This window comes from Pteronotus mesoamericanus, unplaced genomic scaffold, assembly GCF_021234165.1.
Source record: "Pteronotus mesoamericanus isolate MK-2021 breed Mesoamerican mustached bat unplaced genomic scaffold, CSHL_Meso_final scaffold_476, whole genome shotgun sequence".
Taxonomy (NCBI): domain Eukaryota; kingdom Metazoa; phylum Chordata; class Mammalia; order Chiroptera; family Mormoopidae; genus Pteronotus; species Pteronotus mesoamericanus.
The window spans coordinates 2,577,644-2,601,168 of record NW_026555318.1 but is presented as its reverse complement, the minus strand read 5'-3'; the positions used below and the strand labels follow the sequence as shown (position 1 = coordinate 2,601,168).

Below are 23,525 nucleotides of genomic sequence, written 5' to 3'. Positions count from 1 at the left end.
GAAATACATACATACTTCTTTATTGATTATATTTGCAAAGTATAATTGTGGTAAATAAGCTACCAAAATATCTAATTATAACTAAAAACTACTTTTTGCTTGTCTGAGTAGTGACTTTTTATTACTAGCTCAGATAAAAAGAATTGACTATATGGACACTTCAAAATATGCTTCAATAAGGAACAGAAAAATCCATCATTTGGAAGATATCCCAAAACATTAAGCCTTTTCTTCAGCGGGGTGACTTCCAGCTCTCTAAATGCACTGTTTTGACTGTACTCAGTTTTATATGTTCTCAAACTCATGCCATTTTATATCTCTACTCTGCTGTCTTGGCAGGAGTTCATTTTTAGACAATGATTGGCATGTTTGGGCAAATTTAGCCAGCAGTGGGGGGAAAAGTCTGGGGAATGGTTTGAAAAAGACAAAGATCTTTGGAAAGACAGAGTATAGTATTAGTCGAATGCATTTCTGGATATTCAATTCTTATCACTGTCTCTAAGATTAATAGATGTTTATCAATAGTCTATTCTGCATGATATTGCTACAGTAATTTTTGTCATAGCATGGAAGAAATTCAGGAGACTGGAAAACAAAATAGAAAATTATTATAGACAATTACTTTAGTCTTTATAATTACTGTAACATCCTAGCTGAATGACAGTGGTGGTTAACATTTCCTTTCTTTAGAATGTGGTTATGGGGAAAGGGACTGAACTTTGGAGAAGCAAGAGTACATTTTCTACATGATGGTAATGAAAGGTTGTTTTTGTTTTTGTTTTTGTTTTTTTACTTTATTTCATCTTTCCTGTATGTTCTCTAAGTTCTGTTTCAGGTGTTAACATTATATTATTAAACATTCTGTAAAACGTGTTAGCCGAGTCCATGCAAGGTCTCCTATTGTACAGCAAGATTGTGTCCTAGAAATGTGACTGCAGCATGTGTATTGTTCCCTCTCATCTTCTTTCTTTCTACTTTATTTTCATTAATGTTTTGATCCAACAGCAAAAAGGGGCAGGAGGCTGCCAACAGCCTACATATTAGAACAGTTCCTTAAGGAAGGAAATGGAGGAAATTTCAGACAAAAATCAGAATAATATTTGAAACATGTGATCTTTTACACCAGCTGTTAGATCCAGAATACAACTGTTTTGCTATTAATCACTTGATTTTATTTATAAATTGACATTTCCTGATCCCAAGATTTTATTCTTTATATATATTTGGTTACTTGTATCGATATAATTATGTTGGGCAGTATGTATGTATGTGTGTGTGCGCGTGTTTGTGTTTATAATCACATGTGATTTTTAAGATGGTGTTTAAAAGAAGTAACCCTTCCACAGCATGTCCTCCTCACATTCTTCCACCAGAGAAGAGGCCCCCTGAGCCCCCCGGACCTCCACCGCCGCCACCTCCACCCCCTCTGGTTGAAGGCGATCTTTCCAGCGCCCCCCAGGAGTTGAACCCAGCCGTGACAGCCGCCTTGCTGCAACTTTTATCCCAGCCTGAAGCAGAGCCTTCTGGCCACCTGCCACATGAGCACCAGGCCATGAGACCAATGGAATACTCCACCCGACCCCATCCCAACAGGACTTACGGAAACACGGATGGGCCTGAAACAGGGTTCAGTGCCACTGACACTGATGAACGCAACTCTGGTCCAGCCGTGACAGAATCCTTGGCCCAGACCTTGGTGAAGAACAGGACCTTCTCCGGCTCTGTGAGCCACCTTGGGGAGTCCAGCAGTTACCAGGGTACAGGGTCAGTGCAGTTTCCAGGGGACCAGGACCTCCGTTTTGCCAGGGTCCCCTTAGCGATACACTCAGTGGTCGGGCAACCATTCCTGAAGGCTGAGGGAAGCAGCAACTCTGTGGCACATGCAGAGACCAAATTGCAAAACTATGGGGAGCTGGGGCCAGGAACCAGTGGAGCCAGCAGCTCAGGAGCAGGCCTTAACTGGGGGGCCCCAGCTCAGTCTTCTGCTTATGGAAAACTCTATCGGGGTCCTACAAGAGTCCCGCCAAGAGGGGGAAGAGGGAGAGGAGTTCCTTACTAACCCAGAGACTTCACTGTCCTGAAAGATTCCTTCCCTGTCCATCTTCCATCCAGTCCTCTGAACCTTTAATGAAATCATTTGCCAGAGTGAGGTAATCATCTGCATTTGGCTACTTCAAAGCTATCCATTGTATTCCTTGCTCACTTGCTACTAAGCAGGCGACTTACAAAATAATGATGTTGGCACCAGTTCCCCCTGAATGAGTTATAGCCAGAACATTTACTTCAGTTCTACCTAGTAGATCCAAGTAGAGAATATGGAGAGGGCCATTAAATTGACAAGTAAATGCTTTATTAGTTCATTGCCTGCACTTCTTGAGCAGAAGAAGAAGAAAAACATTTTCAGTTTTGAGATGGCTCAGGAGAGGCTCTCTAGGTTTTTAAAGTTTTGGTGTTTTTTTAAAATGGTTTTTTTTTTTCTTTTCAATCATTTTTTGTTTTGTTTTTTAAAGAGAATAGTGTTCACAAAACTTGAGCTGCTCTTAGGCTTTTGCTGTAAGGGAAAACGTGACTGGCTGATTTAAATAAATGTTTCCTTCCTCTCCACCACCTCACATTTTTGCTTTCAAGTAAACTCTTTTTTCCCCATTGAGCATCTTAAACATTCCTTTTTTCCAAATAAATTACTCATCCTTAAAGTTTGTTCTGCTTTCGCAAAAGATATGCCCTCTTCTCCCTGCATATGAAGCAGGTTGTAGAAAGTGGCATTCTTAGGCAAATAGGTAGACTTTACCCCATCTTTTCCCTTTTTTACCCCAACTTTATAGTGTTTGTCTTTTTTCTGTTTTTTTGAGACATTTGTTTGGAAAAAATTAATCGTTGAGATGCCCAAGAACCTGGGATAATTCTTTACCTTTTTTGAAATAAAGGAAAGGAAATTGAAACTCCAATATTGTTCTCTGTAACTCTTCAATTCTAAAATGTTTTGGTTTTTTTTTTAAACCATGTTCTAATGGTGAGGTTGATTTATAAATACAGACAGCCTAGGCCATTGCTGCTGAGCTGGGGTTAGAGATTATGCCTTCATACCTAGAAGGCCAGTAAGAGCAGTTACCATACTGTTTACACATATATTTTTATGTCAAAAAAAAAAAAAAAGCTCTTTTGAAACAGCATATAATGTCAAAGTGAAAAAACAAATCCTGAAAATACATGGAAAATCCTGGAAATGTAACTTAGAGTGGGTATTTTCCTGAAGATACATCAATACGCAAGACCTTCTTTAAAAATAATTTTAAAAGCAGAGCATGAGAAAGAACAGTATTGACATATACACATCTGAGCATGTATATCCTGCCAATTCTTTTAGGATTTTCCTCCGGAGAGTTTGGTTTTGGATTTGATAAAAGGGGTTAAATTGTGATTTCATGGCAAGAATTTTCCCTTCTTATAAACAGGAAATGGAAAAGGGAAAGGCTTTCAGGGTGGGATAACTTGGGAGGCTTCTCATTCTGGCTTCCATTTCTGTGTGAGTACCAGCATATAATGTGTTTTAAAACATGCACATTCATATAAATTATCTGCACAGACTTAGACATTTGTGAAACATAGCTTAGCTCCCTTTTTTACGAAGGCAAATGTGCTTCAGCATCTTGAATAGTTTTCAGAACTAAAGTGAAGTTTCATGTTTTAATGCCAAATTATATTAAAAAATTAAAAACTACTTGTAAGAGAAAGATACACTAATAAAAAACTTTAGAGAAATGAAAGAAGAACCCTCTTCAGATACTTACATGAAGACTATATTTCCCTATCACTGAAATTGGTAGATTTATGGTGTGTGTATTTCTTTATTCTCTGGGTTTTGGTCTGGCCCTGCCCTCAGGGCCAAACATTGATTAGAAAGAACCTTCTAGCCATTTTGGCATTGATGACTTTTTATACCAGTGTGTCCAATTAGAATTGCTAGGCTCACTGACATGGTATTGGTAAATTGCATTAAAGTTCATCTTAACCTTTTGTCTGTTGACTTTTTAGTCTTCAGACATGGGCCTTTGTATTTTAGAATATTTGAATTTGAGGCATTGGGCCCCACTCTCCCACTTTTGATTAAAGAACTCAAAAGTATCCAGTGGAAAAAAAAAATTGGTTTCCCATCAAATATGAATAAAACTTTCTACATATTTTAATTATATTTTGGTTATCATCAGTCATCAATAATGTTTTTCCTTTCCCACCTCTTATTTTTAATTATGCCAAATGTTCTAAATAGTATCCTTAAGGCTCCATTCACCCATCCCTGCTATTAGGGAAGGGGGTGAGTATATGTGTGCATGTGTATGTGTATGTATGATTGCATCTCACCCCCAGTCCCCATTTTGGGAGTCTAACCTTTAAAATGAAAAAAAATTTTTTGGTAATTTTGACTTTCTAAAAGCAGAGGAAAAAAGAAACTCACTTAAATATCCTGGAATCTGTGTGGAGGAAGAAAAGGTATTTGTTAACTTTTCAGCTCTGTTATCTATAAACGTGATGGAAGTAAAGGTTTGGCAGAATTTCAACTTGACTATTAGAAAACTACAAATTCAAATAATTCGAAAATGATTTTGTTTTAAGTATTGTACCCTGGGAGATAAGTCCATTAAATACATTATTTTGAACAGATGAGAAATCTGGTTCTGTTCATGAATGAGAGGCAAAGCTAGTTTAACCATGGTTATTTTTGTGGCTTTGAAAACAAATTCTCTTGACCCAGCCTTCTTTGTATTTTCTTCAACTGTCCATAGGAATAAGGATTTGAAAATGACATCAGATCTGTATGTTTAAAAGCAGGGCAGTTAGCACAAATTTGTAAGTAGGACTTCTGTTAGCTTATGCCATAGACATCACCCAGCCACTTATGTGTGTGTGTGTATGTGTGTGTGTGTGTGTGTGTGTATATATATATATAAATATATATATATACAATATACATATATAGTTACTAAAATGGTTACTAGTAGGTTTTGAGAGAGAATGCTACATCAGAGAAGTGTCAGTTGCCACCACATTCTTCCTGATTTAGGTTCCTGACACTGTTCCTCTCTCTTGTTTTTGCCCCCCATCGGGTATACCTTGTCTATGTACAGATATTTTGTAATATATTAAATTTTTTTTCAGTTTATAAAAATGGAAAGTGGAGATTGGAAAATTAAATATTTCCTGTTACTATACCACTTTTGCTCCATTGCATTTACTTCTTAATCTGTACCCTCTGAGCAAATCCAATTAGATGTAAAAGGCATTTTTCCCCCTCCATTTTATCTTAGGGGTTCTTTGTCTCTGAATTGCTGTAGATTCATAAACTACCAAAAAAAAGTTCTCAGGGTTTGAAGAGGTGCTTCAAAACACTAGACTAGGAACAAGAGAATTTAAAAAGCTGGGGAAAACTGTAAAATGTGATTTTTTTAAAGTAGAAAACAGTTTCACAAATAGTGATAGTCCCAGGTCATCAAAAGAGTTGAGCTTCATGTACCCTGACTCCTCCTGAAAGGAGAGGTAAGTGGGTTTGAGCTCACCTGTCATCAAGGGAAGTTGGTAAGAAGGTGTTTAGACCAAAGGATAGTCTCTTAAACCAGAACCACCACCACCACTACCACCACCCCTGACCAGTTCCTGTGACATGAGTAAGGTCAGCATGGGAATTGTGTTCTAGCTCTGTTGAGGCTTCCTGATACATTGCCAATCCAGGAAATGAGTCAAAGTTGTTAAAAGGCTAAAGTTCCTATTACCTCCAAAATATTATACTGTCTCCACTTGAGGAGATAATTGCTTTCCCTTCTCTTTCATGGTTTAGGACTCAGAACTAATTTTTTTTTTTTTTTTTTTTTTTTTTTTGGTAGTATGTGCTGCATTCCTGCTAGTTATGATATAAATGGGCAGCGGAGATAAAACTCATCAGGAGACAGAAAGGACAAGAGGAGATAGGTATCAGGAAGTTATGAATGGGGCAAGCAATTAAACAAAGTTAAGGGGTACACCAGAACAAGGAAATGAAGAAGTTGAATTTTCAAGAAGTGGTGGTGGTCAGGGTTGCCCACTTGCTTTTGAATTCCCAAAGTTTAAGTATGTTCCCTTGCCAGTGGGCTGTCACATGTTTATCCAGGAAAATGAAGAGCTCAAAGATTGAATTCCTGGAATCCTGTGTTAACTTCCAGAGGAAAAGAATTCGTTTTCAGTCTTTATATATTCCAAGTTCATGACTAAGAGTGTGAGTTTCAACCTACTAGAGAATATTGTTTCCACTTTATAGCAATTGCTGTCTTCAGTTTTGGGCCTAAAGGCTGAGGACCTAACTAACTGGACTTTTTTCTCTTATCACACCCAAGGCTGTTTCTAACTAGAAACCATATAATTCAGTACCTACATTTCTTAGGTACCTATCTTTTCCCAGACAGGCATCCTTAACTATATGGTAAGGTTAATGCCTCAGGGAAGTTATTTAATATTTTTGGTGATAAACTGGGATTTCCATTGTTACTAAAAATTGCCCCATAACTTGACTGTGTTTTAGATTTTGAGTTCTGTATTCACAACTTAGTCGTCAACTGACAGGCTAGTTGGAGTAGAAGTGGGGAGTTCCTCGAGTGAGTACATAATCATTCCAAGGCACAGATGGAACTGCTAGTCTTCTGGTTGTTCTGAGAGGCAAGGTGAGCAATCCTGGACACTTGGGTTAATTTTACTGTCCAGGTGTAGCATTTTTTACAGCCTTAAGAATACTCTCAAGTTAGTTTACTCCAAGCCAGAGTTGGGACTTTAGGTGAAGTATGACACCTGAAGGAATTAGTAGGGTACTTTAACCACTTCTCACTGTATGCAGCTGTCTCTCCATCCCCTGTGCACCTACTTCTTTTCATTTGCTATTTTTCCTCTCCCTACTCACTACCTAACTCATGCCTCAGGCCCTACCAGAGGTTTTGATTGCTTATCTTGGTAGGGTATTTAGAGTGATTGTTGCTTTGCAGTTTTGAAGGGTAGTTAAGCAATTCAGAAGACAAATGTCTCTTCCAGATCCTCAACTTGGGTGAAAGGTGAAGAAAACAAAGCAACCATGTTCTCTTACTGCTAAGAGCTGTGAAAGGAGCTTTTAATTAAATGTGTGGGGTACTGAGATTTTTTTACTAGTCTAGGAAAAACAGAATCTCAACCTTCACTACATTCTCTTCCCTCATCCCAAGACTGTTGCTTTTGCTGATGACATTTCTAAGCTCAGTTGCAGATGGTGTCTGTGGGGAGTAAAGTTCGGTGAGAAAAGGGCCCTGCGATCCATGAGAAGGTAGATGAGGGCTGCCTTGATGCCCTGATGATTAATCACCGGGGAGCCAAAAACACTTGGGCCCCTAGGTTGTCTTTATTTCAAAAATTGGTAGTCCAAGGTTGAGAGAAAGAGGCCGATAAGAAATCAGTCTTTAATACTCTTTAGATGGTTGGTTGGTAGCGAAGCTTTCTCAATATACAGCCCTCAGCCACAGCTTACTTCTCTGGAACAAGAGGGTATAGCTATGAAGTAAATTAACTTAAACATAGGTCCCCTAGGACTTAGTATTAGATGGATTTTTGGATGTTGGATGTTTTGTTCAGCCATGGTTGTAAACTGAAGATAATGTTAGTTGTTTTAAAGGAATGAAGGACATTTTATCCAAGCCAAACCATCCCTAAGGAGGCAGCATGGAGAGAACTTAAAAAGGCTACAATGTAACACTCATAGCTAAGTGAAGAAAGCCTGGGTCTTGGAGGAGGGTGTCTTTTCCTTTAAGGAACCTACCTGATGGGCTGTCTCAAGGAGAGGATCCTCTTCACTCTTGTGTCTCAGAATTACAACACTGCCTAATATGATACCTTGATGAGGATCATCGGGTAGGCAGGCCCCACTCTTCACCAAGTTTGACACAGTGTTGAATGCTTTTGGTCCTGGAGAAAAGAGGCTGAATTCAAAGACAGCTTAGGAGGAGCCTGATCCCATTTATAAATTCAGGAACTTCTGGGTTTGGCCTTATACCAGTATTTGCCATTTCTGTTAGGGAGCTAAATGTCTCTCATAAAATGAAACTATGAGAAGGAGATGGAAAGAAAGGAGAACTAGATCAGCCTGCTGGCTGAGCTGTAGAAAAAGCGTATAATTGCTTATTTAAAAAGATAGCGGTATAGGTGGAAGAAAAAATTATTGTTGGGCTAGTGAAAGTTCAGGGATGATGCCTTAGAGGTCCACAATTCATTTCAGGGAGGCCCTATATTAAAGCACCATTGTAACAGTAGTGTTAACTGTGGTTGGAGGCTTGGCCTAGAACCCTTAGTCTGGGAGGTGTTATGAAGACATTTTTACTAGGGAAGCTAGATTATATTAAGCAAATAACTTATATAGGGACATTTTGCTTAGCACTGCTATCTACATAGTTCAGAGGAGAATAATTCAGGAATAAGGAGGGAATGATACAGATGCATCATATTAAAAAGTTATTTGTAGTTTTGGAGTTTTAAAACTCTCCTGCAAGTGGTTTTAATGTATTTTAGGTCAACCTGGAAACTAGTATTATTCCTCTCCCTTTCATTTTAGATCCAAGTGAAGGCAGTACATAGAAGAGCAAACTAACCAGAATGTTAGAGCTACAAAAGGACACTAGTTTGTTCAGTGCCATTCTTAGCCAGTGGGGTGGGAGTGGAGGTGGAGAAAGAAGCCTAAGGTTTTGGGAGGAAGAAGGGAGAATCAATAGGAACTAACATTGTCAGGAAACTGCTGTGTGTCAGGTGCTCTCCTAAGCACTTCGCTTTTATTACCTTGATTTTAAGCACCTGAGGTTAAGGGACGGCAAGATTAAAAGACAAATTCACATTATCCTGAGCAGAAGTAGGAGATAAAGGGGAGTGGCAGATAACTTTTTCCTGTCTAACCACATAGGGCTAAACTAGAGGAAGTAAAAGAGTTGGGTTTGAGAGTGAGGTTAATTTAAGGAAGTACTCACTAAATAGTGAAAGAGACTTAAATAACTTCTCTATTCCTAGGGACATTCCAAAAAATGTGATGGTCAGAAGTAGGCTAGAGGGAGGGCTGATAGAGAACAGTATTACTATGAGCTCTAGGATTGATTCTAGAAAGTCAGGTCATGACCTGAGAGTATAGGATTAACCTTAGAAATAGGGAACAAAATGGGGCTTCTCTTCCTAAGAGGTCTTCAAAGAAAACAGTGTTTATATACTAGGATTTGAGGAGATAACCAAATTCTTTTGGTGCTTGTGCTTTTTTTGTTTGTTTTGCAATGCACTTTGAAGTCCTTAAACAATTTGTAATTTTGAAAAGACTCGGTCCCAAGTTCACTATTGGTAGGGACAGATGACATCTTGAAAATTGACATTGAGAATAAGATTGTACTCTTCGTAGTTGTTTGATATACCCCAAGAGTTACAATACCATGAGGGCTGCTTCAGTGGGGAGTAATGTCTTTAGCTGAGTCATATCCTGAGTATAGAGCAACTTCTGGGGTGAAATTATGGAGGGTCCCACCTTTAGGAAGCTTCTGGGTCTAGGGTGAAATAAGTCTTATACCTGAGTGAGAAGTAGGGAATTGGTATTTATTAAGTCAGGTTATTTTTAAAAAATTATTAACAGGGGAGCCAAAATAAAGGAATAATCAGAAAAAAAATGGAGTTAACCAAGAAAGATTCTTTGAAGGTATGAAGATAGCAAACATGGAACAGAAGAAAGGAAGGTACTTAGAAGGGGAACACTTACGGAAAAGAAGGTTCATGTGTGTGTGTTGTGCAGAGGGCTGTGAATGGACTAGTCAGGGCAGTATGGGAAAGGAATATTAGGAAATGAAGTCAAGAGGAGCAGTCTTGTTGGCCTAATGAGGAATTTAAACAATTTGGTAAGTAGTAACAGCAGAGCATGATGAGATGAATACGATGTTGAAGACTTGCAGCTGTATTGTATTGCGTGAAGAAAGCAGGAAAGCTTGTGTAGGATATCATTTTTCTGGTTCAATGAGAAGTTCTAAGGACCTGCATTCGAGTAAGACTGGAATGGGAGAAAGGAAGCGGATTCATAGGAATTAGCAAGGCTTGATGATCGTTTGAGTGTGAGGGGGAGGAATAAAAGATAGCCTGAAGGTGATGACCCCAGGACATATTTATGCTGTAGATGGTGATGAGAGCTTGGAAAGTGGTAGCTGCTTTGTTTTTCAGAAGTAGGAAGTGTTTATTAACTACTTGATGGGATGTGTCTATGTTCAGTGTTGTAGAGTCTAGGGAGGGGCACTCCTGAAAAATGGTTGTGTGTGTGATGTGTACCTACATGATCACCTGTACTCTGTCCTTTTCAGATTGGAAACCAGGTGAAAGTGTTTATTGCTGGGATGTGCCCATAGACTTAAAGAGTGCTATCTCACTCTGCATCTGGGAAAGAAAAGAGTGGTTTTATTTGCTTGGTTTTTTTTTTCAGTTTCTTCCCCTTTAATGCTTTGAAAATGGGATATGACTAGCCTGTGGCAGCATGTGCCTGTGGATGCACAATTCTCTGGCTTGATTCTTGGAAGGCCTTTTTCTGTCCCTCCCTGGGGGTCATTTGTATCTCTGGTTCCTGCTCCCAGAGCCATAAAGTGGGAGCCCCCATTTATTAATTGGGTTGGGACTGGGGAGGGGGTCGGCGGGGGACTCTTTAGTGTGGCAGGCGGGGGTCTTCCCGAATGAGCCCATTAGCCAGCCCCAATGGCAGCTGAAACGGGGCCGCAGCCAAGTCCTCTCCGTTTCAAAAACCCTCCATCGCCTGCAGCAGATCAGAACAAGGCCTGCGGGAGCCCTTAGCTTCTGATTGCAGCTGTGAGGAAGGACAAAACAATTTATAGGAAGCCAAGTAGCTCCTGTCTCACTGTCTCTTTCTTTCTGACTTTAGGGAGGGAGAAGACTGGGATGTGGTGTTTCCTCCCACCATAGCTTCTTACAAGGCACACATAGCCCTAAAGTACAAGAGAGCAGGAGTGAACTTACGTGCATTGGTTGGACATTTATGTCGATGTTCTGAATGTGTTTACACACATCCACACACAGTTATATCAGATAAGCAGCCACTACTTATATGGGACTCTCTGGGGCCAAACCAAATGTGTGTTGAGACTCTTAAACAGTTTAGGGTGCGTGTTGTGAGGGGGGCATGCTTATAATACTCTTTCCTGCCCATTATACCCGCCTTGTCTCCACTCTGCTTTATCAAGATTCAGGGTTAGCGTTAAATCACTGTCTTAATATCTTTTCTTAGTAATAGAAGGAGTTTGGCATTTAAAGGAAGGCCTCCTAACTCACTTATTTGTTCCTTAGTTAAGCCAGCCTGAAAAAGGCAGGCATCTGTAGAGGAGCTGCTTATTGCATTCACCCAGAGAGAAGGTCCTAAGGGCAAGAATGTCTCACTTCGTGATGGAAAGACACTTGTGTCTTCTCCCTTATAGAATTATAGATGGCTAGAGCGAGAAAGAAACCCTAGAGATAACCCAGCTCAACCACTCAGCGGAGCAGGAAACAGGAGCTTAGGGAAGGGAAGTGCCTTGCCCACTATTTCATAGTAAGGTAGTTAGTAGCAGCCAGCCTAGACTACAATCCAAGAGGCCAGAATGTTAACCAGAAACTTAATCTGAGTATAGAGCCCCCAAACTTTAAGATCACCAATTCCTGCGAGCCCTAAGCTTCCTTAGAAAAGGAAGGCAGAGCTGTGAGATTTTGAGGGGGGAGGGACAGGTTGAGTGGGAAAGGTAAACATGAAAAAAATCAGTTAAAAAACAAAAAAACCTGAGAAGTTTTATATATTTTTACCTCAAAGATTAACTTTTCAATGATATACAAATTATACAAGGGTAATTTTTATTTAGAGTCAAGAGCTCTGGTTTATTGGGAAGCAAGTAGCAGCCGTCGCCAAAGATCCTAGTACCCTCAGAGTTACCCCAATTTCAAGGAGCACTTTGCGACCATATCTGAGGTTGGATAGCCAAAAAAGACCCTCAGAGGCAATGTGAGGAATTTACCCTAAATCTTAATTCAGGCTTCTTTACATTACAATACAGTTACATTAAAGAGCAAAATCAGAAGGAAGGGAGAAACAAAACATATCTCACCTTCTGGGAAACAGGGAAGTCTGAGAGTAGGAGGGATTACAGAACTGAGTAAAATGGGATATTTGAGATTACATGGATATTGGGAATGGAGAACTCTACCCATCCCACCCTGCCCCCCTTTTTTCTTTTTCTTTTTTGTAATTTTGAGTTGTTGGTTTTCTCCTTTGATGAGATAGAAGGATGTGGTATGGTGGTGCTCCACAGTGATGTAAGCCCTAAGTAGTGTACTCAATGGGCTGACAGGCACAGCAGGTTCTGAAGTCACCTTACCCTGGTGCTAAGACTCCTCCTCTTTGGACCTCCCCCAGATGTATCTACAAGTCCCTTCCAATGCTTATGCATATGAGCCTGGGAGCCACTGATGATCAGAGAGGGGAATGCTGAAGAGGCCCTAGCAGGACGCAGATTCTTGGGTGGAGAAAGGCACCACTCCACTGCTTAGAGATAGTTATGGGTCTAGGTCAGAAGGGCAGTGGGTCTGCAAAATGAACATCGTGTGCTGATGACAAAGAAATAGATCTTAGTACAAAGCCTCATATTTTTTCCATCACACCCTAACTTACAGCATAGGGGGAATGTGGAGTTGGTCCCCATGCAAATTCATCTTTACTTAGCGCAGCGATTTTCAACCTGTGTGCTGCAAGAATTTTTAAAACAATGCAATGCCTGACTATTTAGTTACGAGCACTGACCTCTTTTCCCTTAGATTGTCAAATTTAAAAATGACAACAGCTAACATGATATCCATCAGGTGTGAATGAATCAAAACTACCTACTTTTTTTGACACATCAGCAAAAATATTTTTGAGTGTGCCACAGAATTTTTAGTAATTAGTTTATATGTGCCATGAGATGGAAAAGCTTGAAAATCACTGATCTCGGAAATGTATCATAGACCTACATGTTCGAATTCCATCATGTCTACTTCCTAAAAACATCTTTATTGTCTCACAGGATTTTCTTTTTTTCTTTTTTTTTTTAATGCCTCTGAACCCTTCTTGAAGAAGGTGTTTTGGACAAGAGAGCCCTGAGTCCAAGCTGATGATCTGATCTAAAACTAAATGGCCTTTTCCAGTCACCTCCTTGCATAAACTTTGCTTTCACGTTGAACCTTCACTGCCCTTTATAATTTTGGGTTTCACAGCTTCCATTTCTATTGAATTCTTAACTTTACTCTTACGTATAGGAACCATGGTTTTTACTTTATCAGACTGGGAACTAGTTTCCTGGAGACAGGACTCTTAGAACAATTAAAACTCTCTGGGAGCATACTTAAAGTGTATTAATCCTTCTGGGTTTCATGAGCTCTGGTTGCAGGGAATTGGAAGAATGGTGACCATCACCATTACTGTTATCTACCAAGGCCATGCTTCTGGGTAAAAGACCAAAGACCCTCTTTGGTGTCTAGTCCCTTGTCTCATGTCTAATGTAACCTGTCATTTTCTTTTACAGGTGGCAGTAGCAGCAGAAGGGATGGACCCTGCGGAATTTGGTGATACCCATCAGTCACCTGATATCCAGAACCCTGGCAGATTCAGTGTCTTTCACAGACGCAAGCCAGGTAGGGACCTAAGGTCAATCAGAGACTGTGGGCCTGCTTTTGTAAGGGACTCACACATACACATTTTCTCTAATACCCTGTCTCAGAAAAGTTTCTTTTTTCCCAAATATCTCCAGAGGTTGTTCTTTAGCTTTTTATTTGACCCTCCTGGCTAACAATCCCCCGCCCCCGGCTACTGTGGGTAACCCCCTTTATAAGCATTGGCAGTCATTTCATTCCCGTTCTTTCCTCTTGGCCAGCTGTTCTAATGGATATTTCTCTATGGTGGGATGCTGATATGGGTTACTCTCAGCCTCTCCTCTATAGTATCTGCCACACTCACCTACCACCTCATACATACACATAGCCTTGTTTTCCTCAAGAAGCTATTTTCCTTTATCCTAAGTCAGGATAGGGCAGTACTATCCCTTTTTACTATGTTTCATCAGCTTCTCCACCTCCTTTCCAGGTTAGATGGAAGATCCACCCATCCAAACACTGTGCTAGACACCAGAAATAGAGACCTACAGGCTGCTTCTCTATCCTCAATGCCCAGAACTGGGCAAGTAACCAGACTCTATACTCACCCCTGCCCTTCTTGCTGCCAGGTGGTTGTGCTCCTCTCCCTACCCACCAACCCCAAGCAGGATCATATTTCTCTCTGGGAGTATTTCTCTCTGTTAAATATCTTCAACGAGAGGAAGGCCTCGGTGACACAGCTCTCTGCCTTGGTAACTTCCAGCACTAATCTTTTAGTGAGAACTTCCTGATGTTAAATCTCCACACCCTTTTCTGTAGTTCAGAAACATTTTTCCCATTTAGTGGATACGGGAAGAAGTGGCCAGTAAACAGATGGTATTTTACACCGGAGGGGAAGGATCTAATGACAGGCAGCCCTTCTCTTTGGGCTAGAAGTCTGAAGCCCCAGATGTGCACTCTGCCCAGTGGCGTGGAATCCTTATAGAGTATCTGGATCTCTTGAGGAAAGGTGTTTTATCTGGTGTCCATTCCCAAGGACAAGGATCTCAGACTCTGAAGTGTCTGTCCCTATTCATTCCCAGACCTCTCCAGAGAGTGGAGAATGGATTGTTGTAGGGCAGAACCCACCTCTAGGTGATACTCTGTCTTGAGCTCAGATGGCAGGTATTGTCTGGCGCCTGTAGAGAGTTGGCAGAGGTGCCAGAGTCTCTCCTGCCATTGGAGGTGACATAAGCTTACCTTTTGACCTTAGGCCTCTTCTCTCAGCAGTGGCCCTTTCATGCCTGCAATCCAGACAGAACTAGCAGCAGGCTTAAACAAGTGCCAACTCTGGGTAAGGTGCTTCTTCTCCTGACAGGCACTAACCTTGAGTTGGAGTTAAGATGAGGTGGATGGAGGGATAGGCAGTTGTTAGAAAGCAGGAAATCCCCCTGGAAGTGGTCAAGCAGTAAGTCTGAGGCACAGAGAGCACTAACATTTGCAACCCTGCCCACCTGTCTGTCAACCTGGCTGATCCCTCAAAGCCGCTCGGCCACTTGGACAGCTGCAGTCTTGGTTTCTGCCACACGAGGGTGCTGCTGACCAATTAAAACTGCCCCTTAGCACCTAGAGTTTGGGCAACTGGGGGCACCTTTTCCTAAGACAGAGGTCAGAAAGACCCCAAGAGAGCCTGAGGCTGGGACCTAAGAAGCCCCCAAAAAATAACTAGTACCACTTTTTCTTCCTTAAAAATGGCCTGAAACCCTGAATACTTTGCCCTAGTGGCCTGATATCTCAGTATGTTCCGAACTGAACTTGGGAACCCCCCTAGCTCTAGGCACTGAACACCTTACACAGGTGCTTCTCTCCCTCAGGGTGTGGTAGCCTCCAGCTGTGCACTCCACTGTGTCCCTGCCTCTAAGACTCACTTTTTAACCCAGAGGGTGGGGGTACCTGTGCTTTTCAGAGGAAAAAAAATCTCTTAATTGTTTTAAGAGAAGTATCTTCGTTAGTGAGAATGTGTTGGAGAAAGGACAGAGAAGACAAAGAATGGGAAAGTTCAGCCTTCTGTGTCCCCAACACAGACCTGCAGAACTCACGATGACCTAGTAGATATCTACAGCCTGAGTGGTGGGAGGACACCCCCGGACACCCCAGGGCTGTGAGCCGAAAAAGGTGTCAGGAAGCAGGATGGGGAGGAAGGCTGCTTTGGCACACAAGCCTCACACTGACCTCATACCGTGTAATGTCTTCCAGGGATTCAAGTGGCCATGGGGCCCTTATGGGGATGAGGTACCCCATAATTGATCCTCAGTCTCCATGAGCCTTCCAGGCTGAACCGGCTAAGGGAGATGACAGAGGTTCTCCTCCTCCCTCCTACCCCCATGCCCGAGGGCCCCTCCCCAGGAGGACAGCTTGATTAAACAGTCGGTGCTGCTGGAATTACTGCACAGCTGGCGCTCCCCCCAGCACCCCGAGCAGAGCAGCAGCGCAGATTAAAATCTCCAATTAGCGTTAAAGTGAAGTGCGGAGGTACTGAGGCTGCCAAGGAGGCCAGGCAGGGGCCCTGGGTCGGCAAACCACCCCCATTCCTGCTTGGATTCTAAGTGCCACCCTTAGTCACCCCTTCTTTTCTAGCTCCTTTCCCAACAGCTCTCAGTGCCCATTGGCTTTGCATTGCCTGAGGACTTTACCAGGAGTGGTAGGGGTGGGGGCAGGTGCTGACAAAATGCTGGCGACATAGTACATGTGGAGGAGAATGAGAGTTATCAGCGCTCATCAAGGGAGATACCCTTCTCACCGCCTGCCAGGCAGCCAGGTCAAGGTGACTTCACACTACTGCTGTTTCTTTTTGTCTAGAGAAAGGGCAAACTGAACAAGTCTTTCTAGACCCTCTTACCTATAAGGTGCTGGGGGATGTAGTGCCAATACAAACATTTACCCTTGTATATTTTATCTTATCTGACCCATTTCCTCCTATCCAAATTATGGCTCCTTCCTTCCTCCCTCCCTCCATTCTTTTCTCAGTTTTCCTGTGGGCAGGGATAGGCCCAGCCTGGCTTGGGAACATTGCCATGCCCTGCCACCTGGGTCCCAGCCGTCTCTTTTTTATCTTCTTTGCAGTGTGGGGAAGAGCAGTGATATGCCAAGAATGGAGACCGCAGATTTTCCCAACCCCTGAACATCACACTCCCACCTAAGGGCCCTCTACCATTTACACTTCTGCCCTTCACCACCAAGCCCAGGAGGAGGGCAGCACAGCTAGCCATGCCCTTTGACTTCCCTCTGCCCCTTTAAGGGAAATGGAAGTGGGTACCCAGCTGACTCACACCTCCAGAAATTAGACACCAGGGCACAGTGCCACCCTTCCAGGCTGGCACATGCTACCCTGGCAGAGGTTCAAATAGCAACCCCCTACCTCCATACCCCCACCCCTATGTATTCCTCTTCTCTCTCCCTCTTTCTTCCTCTCTCTCCCTCTCTCTCTCTCTCTCTCTTTTTTTCTCAGCTCAAAGCACAGCTGAGCCTTAAGGGGGGCGGTAGGGGGACCAAGCTGGGGCAAGGGGGGTGGAGAGCTCCAATAGCACGTTTTCACCTGCCATTTAATTGGATGTATTTTTAATTAATGGGACCTCAGGGACCAACATGAGACAATCTGATCTCTGAATAGGGACAGGGGAGGGATTGGGAAAAGGAGGAGGATTGGGCCACTGGGTGCGGTTACTGGGAACCCAGGCCCATCAATCACTGGCCACTTTGCGTTCTGGCATGGAGAATAGTGAGGTGGAGGAGGAGGGGAAGCACTGAGAAGAGGTGCCAGGATTTACCCCCAACTGCCAGGATCTCCAAAAAGGATGGAGCTTTACCGGTTGACTCAGGTCTGAGGCCCAAAATTGCAGCCAGGATATTAGGTAAGGCTATTTTCTTGCTCCTGGGGTTTTGACAAGTTGAGCTTGTCCCAGTGAGTTCTATAAAATGAAGTGAAAGGAAGACAGGAACAGAGGTTCGAAGAGAGAGAACAAGAGCTAAGGACCATGGAACCAGAGACTGTGGTGAGAGAGAGGAGGGCAGGGTTCAGAGATATTTCTGTATGTTTAGACATAAAATAAGTGCCATGGAGATTATTTGCAGAACAGCATGGAAATGAGGTCTGGTGCCTTTGGGCTATGAATCATAGAACCTCAGTGTTACAAGGAAGAGAACTCGGAGCTCATCTTGCTGAACCCTTCATTTTACAGACATGGAAAAGGAGACCCAGAAATGAGAAATCAGTTGAATTCTCTCCTGGTGTTGCTTTGTATTTCTGAATTTGAAGAATTCCTGGGAACACAGGGGAAGGTAAGTAGATAGGTTGTGGAGAGGAAAGTCAAGGGAAGAGTGTCGGCAGGATATTATTCTCTGCTGCTTGGAGCCTCATGTCTCTGGCCCCTGAGTCTTGGAAACAACTCAGGGGAGTCAGGCAGGTGCACTGCTGAGGGAACATTTCTCTTACACTCTCTGTTCCAAAGATTATCTCATCCATGTCCTTGCTTCTAGGCAGACAGTTCCAACCCCACCCCCACTCCCATGGGATTTTACCATATTTTATAAGGTCCACAGAGAAGGAGATACACCAACTACCCCAGTTCCTTAACCTAGAAATAAATCCCCCAATGATGACTAAATATTGAGCTTTTCTGAGATTTTTATCACAGGTTTCCCTGCTGTAATGTAAGCTACTAGAAAAAATTAAGCCAAAAAATATAGTAAGGAGTGGTCTTATACCTGGTGTCCATATCTAAGCAGAGAGCAGAGATGGAAACAAAACAGGCTCTGAAAGCTGAGTCAGAAATGCCCCTGTGTCCATGTGGTGCCACTGCCCCAGAGCTCTCAGCCAGGCCCCATCTGCTGCATGTGGTGTTGGTGCACGCTGGGGTGAAGGGCACGTTTCCTGCTGTCCTCATCCCCACCCCCTGCTTCCTTCACTATTCAGACACTACAGTTAAGAAGAGAGAGAAGGAAGAAAAGGGACTTTCCCACCAGGTTGCCAAAGGTGGCATTTCCTGGCATCACCTTCCTTCCTCAAACAATTTAACATTCTTTGTTCTGTGCTTTATGAGACTAAGTTGGGGTGAGGGCAAGGATGGGCAGAGAGCTTGGAAAACAGAGTGGGTGGAAACTTTGTCACTCTCCAGCCCCCAAACACTTTCTCTCCCCCACTCCCAGAATTGTCTTCTCCGTCATCTTAATACCCCATTTTATATCCTCAGAGCCCTGGTCAAGAGCAGGACGTGCCTAAGTGTCCCCAGCCTCACCCTACTCTGTCCTTAGACCCTCAGGGTCATCTCCTTGGCTGTCTGATTCTCTGCCTTCTTTACTGCTGACAAGATGAGAAGGGCCCCTTGCATCCCCCAAAACAGTCTGGAAAGAATCCTTCTAGCTCCCCCACTGCTTCTGAGAGCCTGCAGGGGTTGAGGTGTAGGGTAGGAGAACTGTGCTGGGGAGTTGGAAGATTCTCCTGTCAGGGGAGATCAGGAAGAAGCCTGAAAGTGAGGAGAAGATAGAGGAAATCTGGGAACTGAGAGGCCTGTAGTCCCACCTGTGGGGATGGCTGCCTAACATAGCACAGGCTGTTCACATTGAATATTTTGAGGGGATTTATTAGATGGCTCCTTTTTACAGAGCCTCTGTTTCTCCTCTGAAACACAGAGCAGTGGAGAAGAGTATGCAGTAAAGAAGGAGGGGGAGCCCTGGCCGGGTGGCTCAGTTGGTCAGAGTGTTGACCCGTACACCAAAAGGTTGCAGGTTCAGTTCCTGGTTATGGCACATCAGTGTTTCTCTCTCTCTCTCTCTCTCTCTCTCTCTCTCCCCCCACCCCCACCCCACCCCCTTTTTCTCTCTAAGATCATAAACATATCCTTGGGTAAGGATTAAAAAAAGAAGGAGAGTAGAAGATGTCAGGCTTTCATAGACCCTCTTTCTTACTCTTTTTCCACCACTACTCCAACAGTGGAGGCATATTGGAGGGGCTAAAAGGCCCTTAAAGCATTCAGTCTTGATTCTGGATATTTCTCTAAGGAACAGAGCCTCCCTTCCCCCAACCTTGCCTCATATTACCAAGGTTCAGCCAAGGGTCCCAGATATTCATCTCTGGAGTCAAAGCCTGCAGCCTGCTCTGGAGTCCAGAAGAAACCCTGAGCCTTTGCAGCGAAAGAGGGATAGACTTGAAGTAGTACAGAGGTAGCAGCACCCAGAATCTCCTGCACTCTGGAGAACAGAAAGCTATTGAGGAGCTCAATACTGGTCCAGTGTTTAGCTTTTCCTCTTCCCTCAATGTGTCCCCTCAGTGCGCCCCACCAGATGGAGTGAGATCTGGATATCTGAGCCTCTCACTCTGACACCTGAAAGGCTGTCATGCAGATTCGCTCTCTAGTTCCCACAGCCATGGAGGAGGGGAAGGAAGGCACCTCAGAGGTGGCCATGTCATGTGTCCATCAGTACCCAGAGAGAGAGGTCAAGGAAAAGAAACTGACCAAAGAGGGATCCAGGAACTGCTCCTGAAACAGCCTCCTTACCCCATTCTTTCCTGCGCCCCCTCTCACACACTGACAAGGCTGTATGGCCAACCGCACCAGATCTCCTGGCTGGCTATCCCATTCTCTGTGCAGGCAGCCGGCTCTCTGCTCTGCACAGAGTACATGCCGGGATCTCTTGCACTCCTTTGCTCTCCCTTCTCAATGTGTGTGTGTTGCAGATTCCTAGAAATAAAGAAGGGGGATCTGGCCCTGCGAGTAGGAAGATGGTGGGCTCTGGGGCCCTTTGAGTATATTTGCTTGGCTGGAGGAAGGGGGAGGGAGAATGCTGCTGGCAGCTCAGCTGAGCTCAAGGTTTTGGTGACTCATAGCAGCTGGGGGTGGCTCATGAAAACAGCAGAGGGGAAGGGTGGTCCAGGCCTTTTAGAGCCTTCTTTTGCCCATTTCTCCCCACTTTGAATTCTGTGGATGAAGGTCTCTTATCTGGATTGTGGGGCAAAGAGAGGCCCTAGCTATGAAAGAAGAGAGGGAAATGGGAAGAACAGGGGAGGCTGAGCATCCCAGTGAGAGGCTTTCCAGTGAAGAGAGGAGAGGCCAGTTATTCTTACTCCTACTGTAACCATTGGCTGCACAGGAGATACTGAGCATCCACATGTGCGGGGGAGCTCAGTGCTCCTGGGCACCTTCCAGAAGAGGGGCTTTCCAGGCAGATACAGCTACTTCTCCCTGCCCTCACTCGCCTGCTCAGAGCTCTGGGTACCCAGCTGACATCACATGACTTAGGAATTTAAAACAAACAAACAAACAAACCCTGGCTTGTGTGGCTCTGTGGATTGAGCATTGACCTGTGAAACGAAAGATTGCTGGTTCAACTCCTGGTCAGGGCACATGCTTGGGTTTCGGGCCAGGTCTCCGGTTGGGGGTGTGCAACTGATCTATGTTTCTCTCTCACATCGATGTTACTCTCCCCTCTTTCTCCCTTCCTCCCTCCCCGAAAAGAAATAAAATCTTCAAAAAAGCCATTATTATAGGACCACTTGGTCTCTATACCCTCTTCCCTGGAAATAGGCTCCATAGATCGTCAATGGTGCTGATTTTCTCCTGCCTTACAGGCCAGGTGGGCAGGGCACATCCTCTCTATACTTTCTGAATCAGGGGGATGGTAGGGTGCCATATCCGAGATCACACCAGCAGCAAAGGGCCAGAAGATGGACCAAGAGAACCATTTACATCTTTGACCACAGTCCCAAGGGCCTCCTTGTTTCAGGAAAGGGAAGCAGGGATCTTGGATACCAGTGTATCCCAATACATAATAATAAATATCCTCCCTCTAAACTCAGAGAAGGATGGGCTAAGAGGAGGGGACTTCTTCAACAGAGTTTGCATACTCATTTGCCTATTTCTATGCCTTTCATTGCTGGTGGCTCTGCTCTGCAGCTGAGGTGAGGCGCCTTCTCCTGGGATGCAACTGGAGACTCAGAGACGGTTTTGGTTGGAGAAAGGGATAGATCACCTGTCTTCATGTAGAAACATGGGACCAGCTCCACGCCCCCAGCTCTCCCTGACAGCACCAGGAGCCCAGGGGCCCCTGCTGGAACATCCATAATAAAGCTCGGTACTGTCCTGAAGCAGTAATCACCTGGCTCGGGTATAAAGGTAGTGCTGTAAGGGAGTGCACCAGGTGCGGCTCGACGTTAAAGTAAGTGAATGAGTGAGTGAGTGAGAAATACAAGAATCACTCCTCAATACCACATGCTTCTCCTCTTTCTCAAACTCTCCTTGGCCCTCCTTTTCTTCCATGTCCCTTCAACCAACTCCACTCCTGGCCATTTCATTCCTTCCAATCTGAGAAGACATGGTAAGTAGTTGTTTGTCCCTGTACTTTTCTCTCTCTCGCTGTCCTTCTTTCCTCCCAACACCCAGATAAGAGTTACGCCATTTGAACTCTTTCCACCAGTGAATGCTATCAGGATCTGAACCCAGGATCCTCAGCCTCTGCCACTCCTGACTCTGAGACTGCCACTCTGACTGAGGCTGACTCGTCAACCCTCTTCCTCCCCACAAGTATAGCTAGGCCAAGACTGGTATGTCCACTGGTACCAAGGGCCCTGATCCAAAGCAGAGTGCAGCCCTAGGGGTGTTGTGGAGCCCGGCCCTGAATGCGTGTATGCCCGTGCATTGGGCACACTGGTTTATTAGTGTTATTTCAGCATTGTGATGCAGAGAGAGTAAGTGTAACAGCTGCTCCTTGCTTGCAGTGTTTATTGTTACCTAGAGACAACCTCCTGGCTTTTTCCCAGCTCCCCCTCCCCCCTAGCCCAGCCCCCTCCCTGCCAACAATCCTACTCTCCCCACACTGATGGGAAATTTATAGCTTGCCCATACCATACCTTTAACCCTCTCCTATCCATAGGGTAGGTGGTGAGGGACATCAAAGGGAGCAGTGGGCATGCTTGGGCCCCAGCAGAATTGGATAGAATAGTATATGGAAGGGGAAGGATGGAGGGAGGGAGGGACAATACTTCCCTTCCCCAGTCTAGTGTCCAGACTCAGGCCCCAGTTGCCCTCCCAGCTCTCGTGTTGAGAGAAAAAGGTTTGGACCTAGCTTTGGGATCCCAACATTCTCCTCACATGATTATTCTCTTCCCTGGGCATCTCTGAGGCCCCCAATTGAACTGCCTTGGTCCTGAGCAAGTCTAGCAAGGTAGTACTGAAACAGGAGGAATAAACACTGAGTGGCAGAACCCCCAGCCCCTGCCTTTCTGTAGAGATGTCATTTCAAGACAGACAAGAAGCTCTGGCATGAGGAATGTTGGCCAGACCTTCACAGGTGGGTAGATGTCAAACATGAAGCTAACTGCTGAGCCTGATGGGAAAAACTGTCCACTTTAACTTCACCCTGAACCTGGCACTAAGGCCCCAGGGGACTTCTGGGCCATCCTCTAAGCTTGTCTCCTTGGTCTGGTTAGGCTGTTTCTTTCTGCTTTTCTTTCTGGTCCATTTTCTGCTGCTCATCTTTGGTTTGATAACCTTGGAGCAGATCCAAGAGACCAAGGGACTGAAGTGCTCTAGTCATGGCCTCAGCAGAACTGAGGAAGGGGAAGCTCCTCTAGCCCCTCCTCACCTAGGACTTTTCCTGGAGGGACACCTATACTCACCATCTCTACTGCTAACGAGAGGAAAAAGGATCAGATTTTAGCATAAAGGATAGAGGTTAGTCATATGGGAAAAGCTCATGGGATACAAGACTTCAGAATGGGCCTGCTTTTCTTCAGAGATTTTGCTTCTGCCTGGGATGGATTTAAGTTTGTACCTACGCAAGTGGCATTGAAAGGACAGGGTTACTTTTCTGGGGCTCCTCTAGATGTGGGCCTCAGTGCA

The 23,525-nt window shown here is 44.1% G+C and overlaps 1 protein-coding gene across 7 annotated transcripts in view; it reads left to right on the top strand.

The window, feature by feature from the left end:
• Positions 1-23,525, top strand: part of CDK12 (cyclin dependent kinase 12) — a 69,474-nt gene that overhangs the window by 38,022 nt on the left and 7,927 nt on the right. Inside the window, exons 14-15 of one of the 7 annotated variants that reach the window (XR_008530867.1) lie at positions 1,347-2,150; positions 13,587-13,702. Coding sequence is in view for 6 of the 7 variants with exons in the window: in XM_054593683.1 (XP_054449658.1) it covers positions 1,347-2,059 (713 nt within the window). In the remaining variant the exon portion in view is untranslated. Of the gene's footprint in view, positions 1-1,346; positions 3,895-13,586; positions 13,703-23,525 lie in introns of those variants that run through there. The other 6 variants (XM_054593685.1, XM_054593686.1, XM_054593687.1 and 3 more) reach the window with 6 other exon arrangements.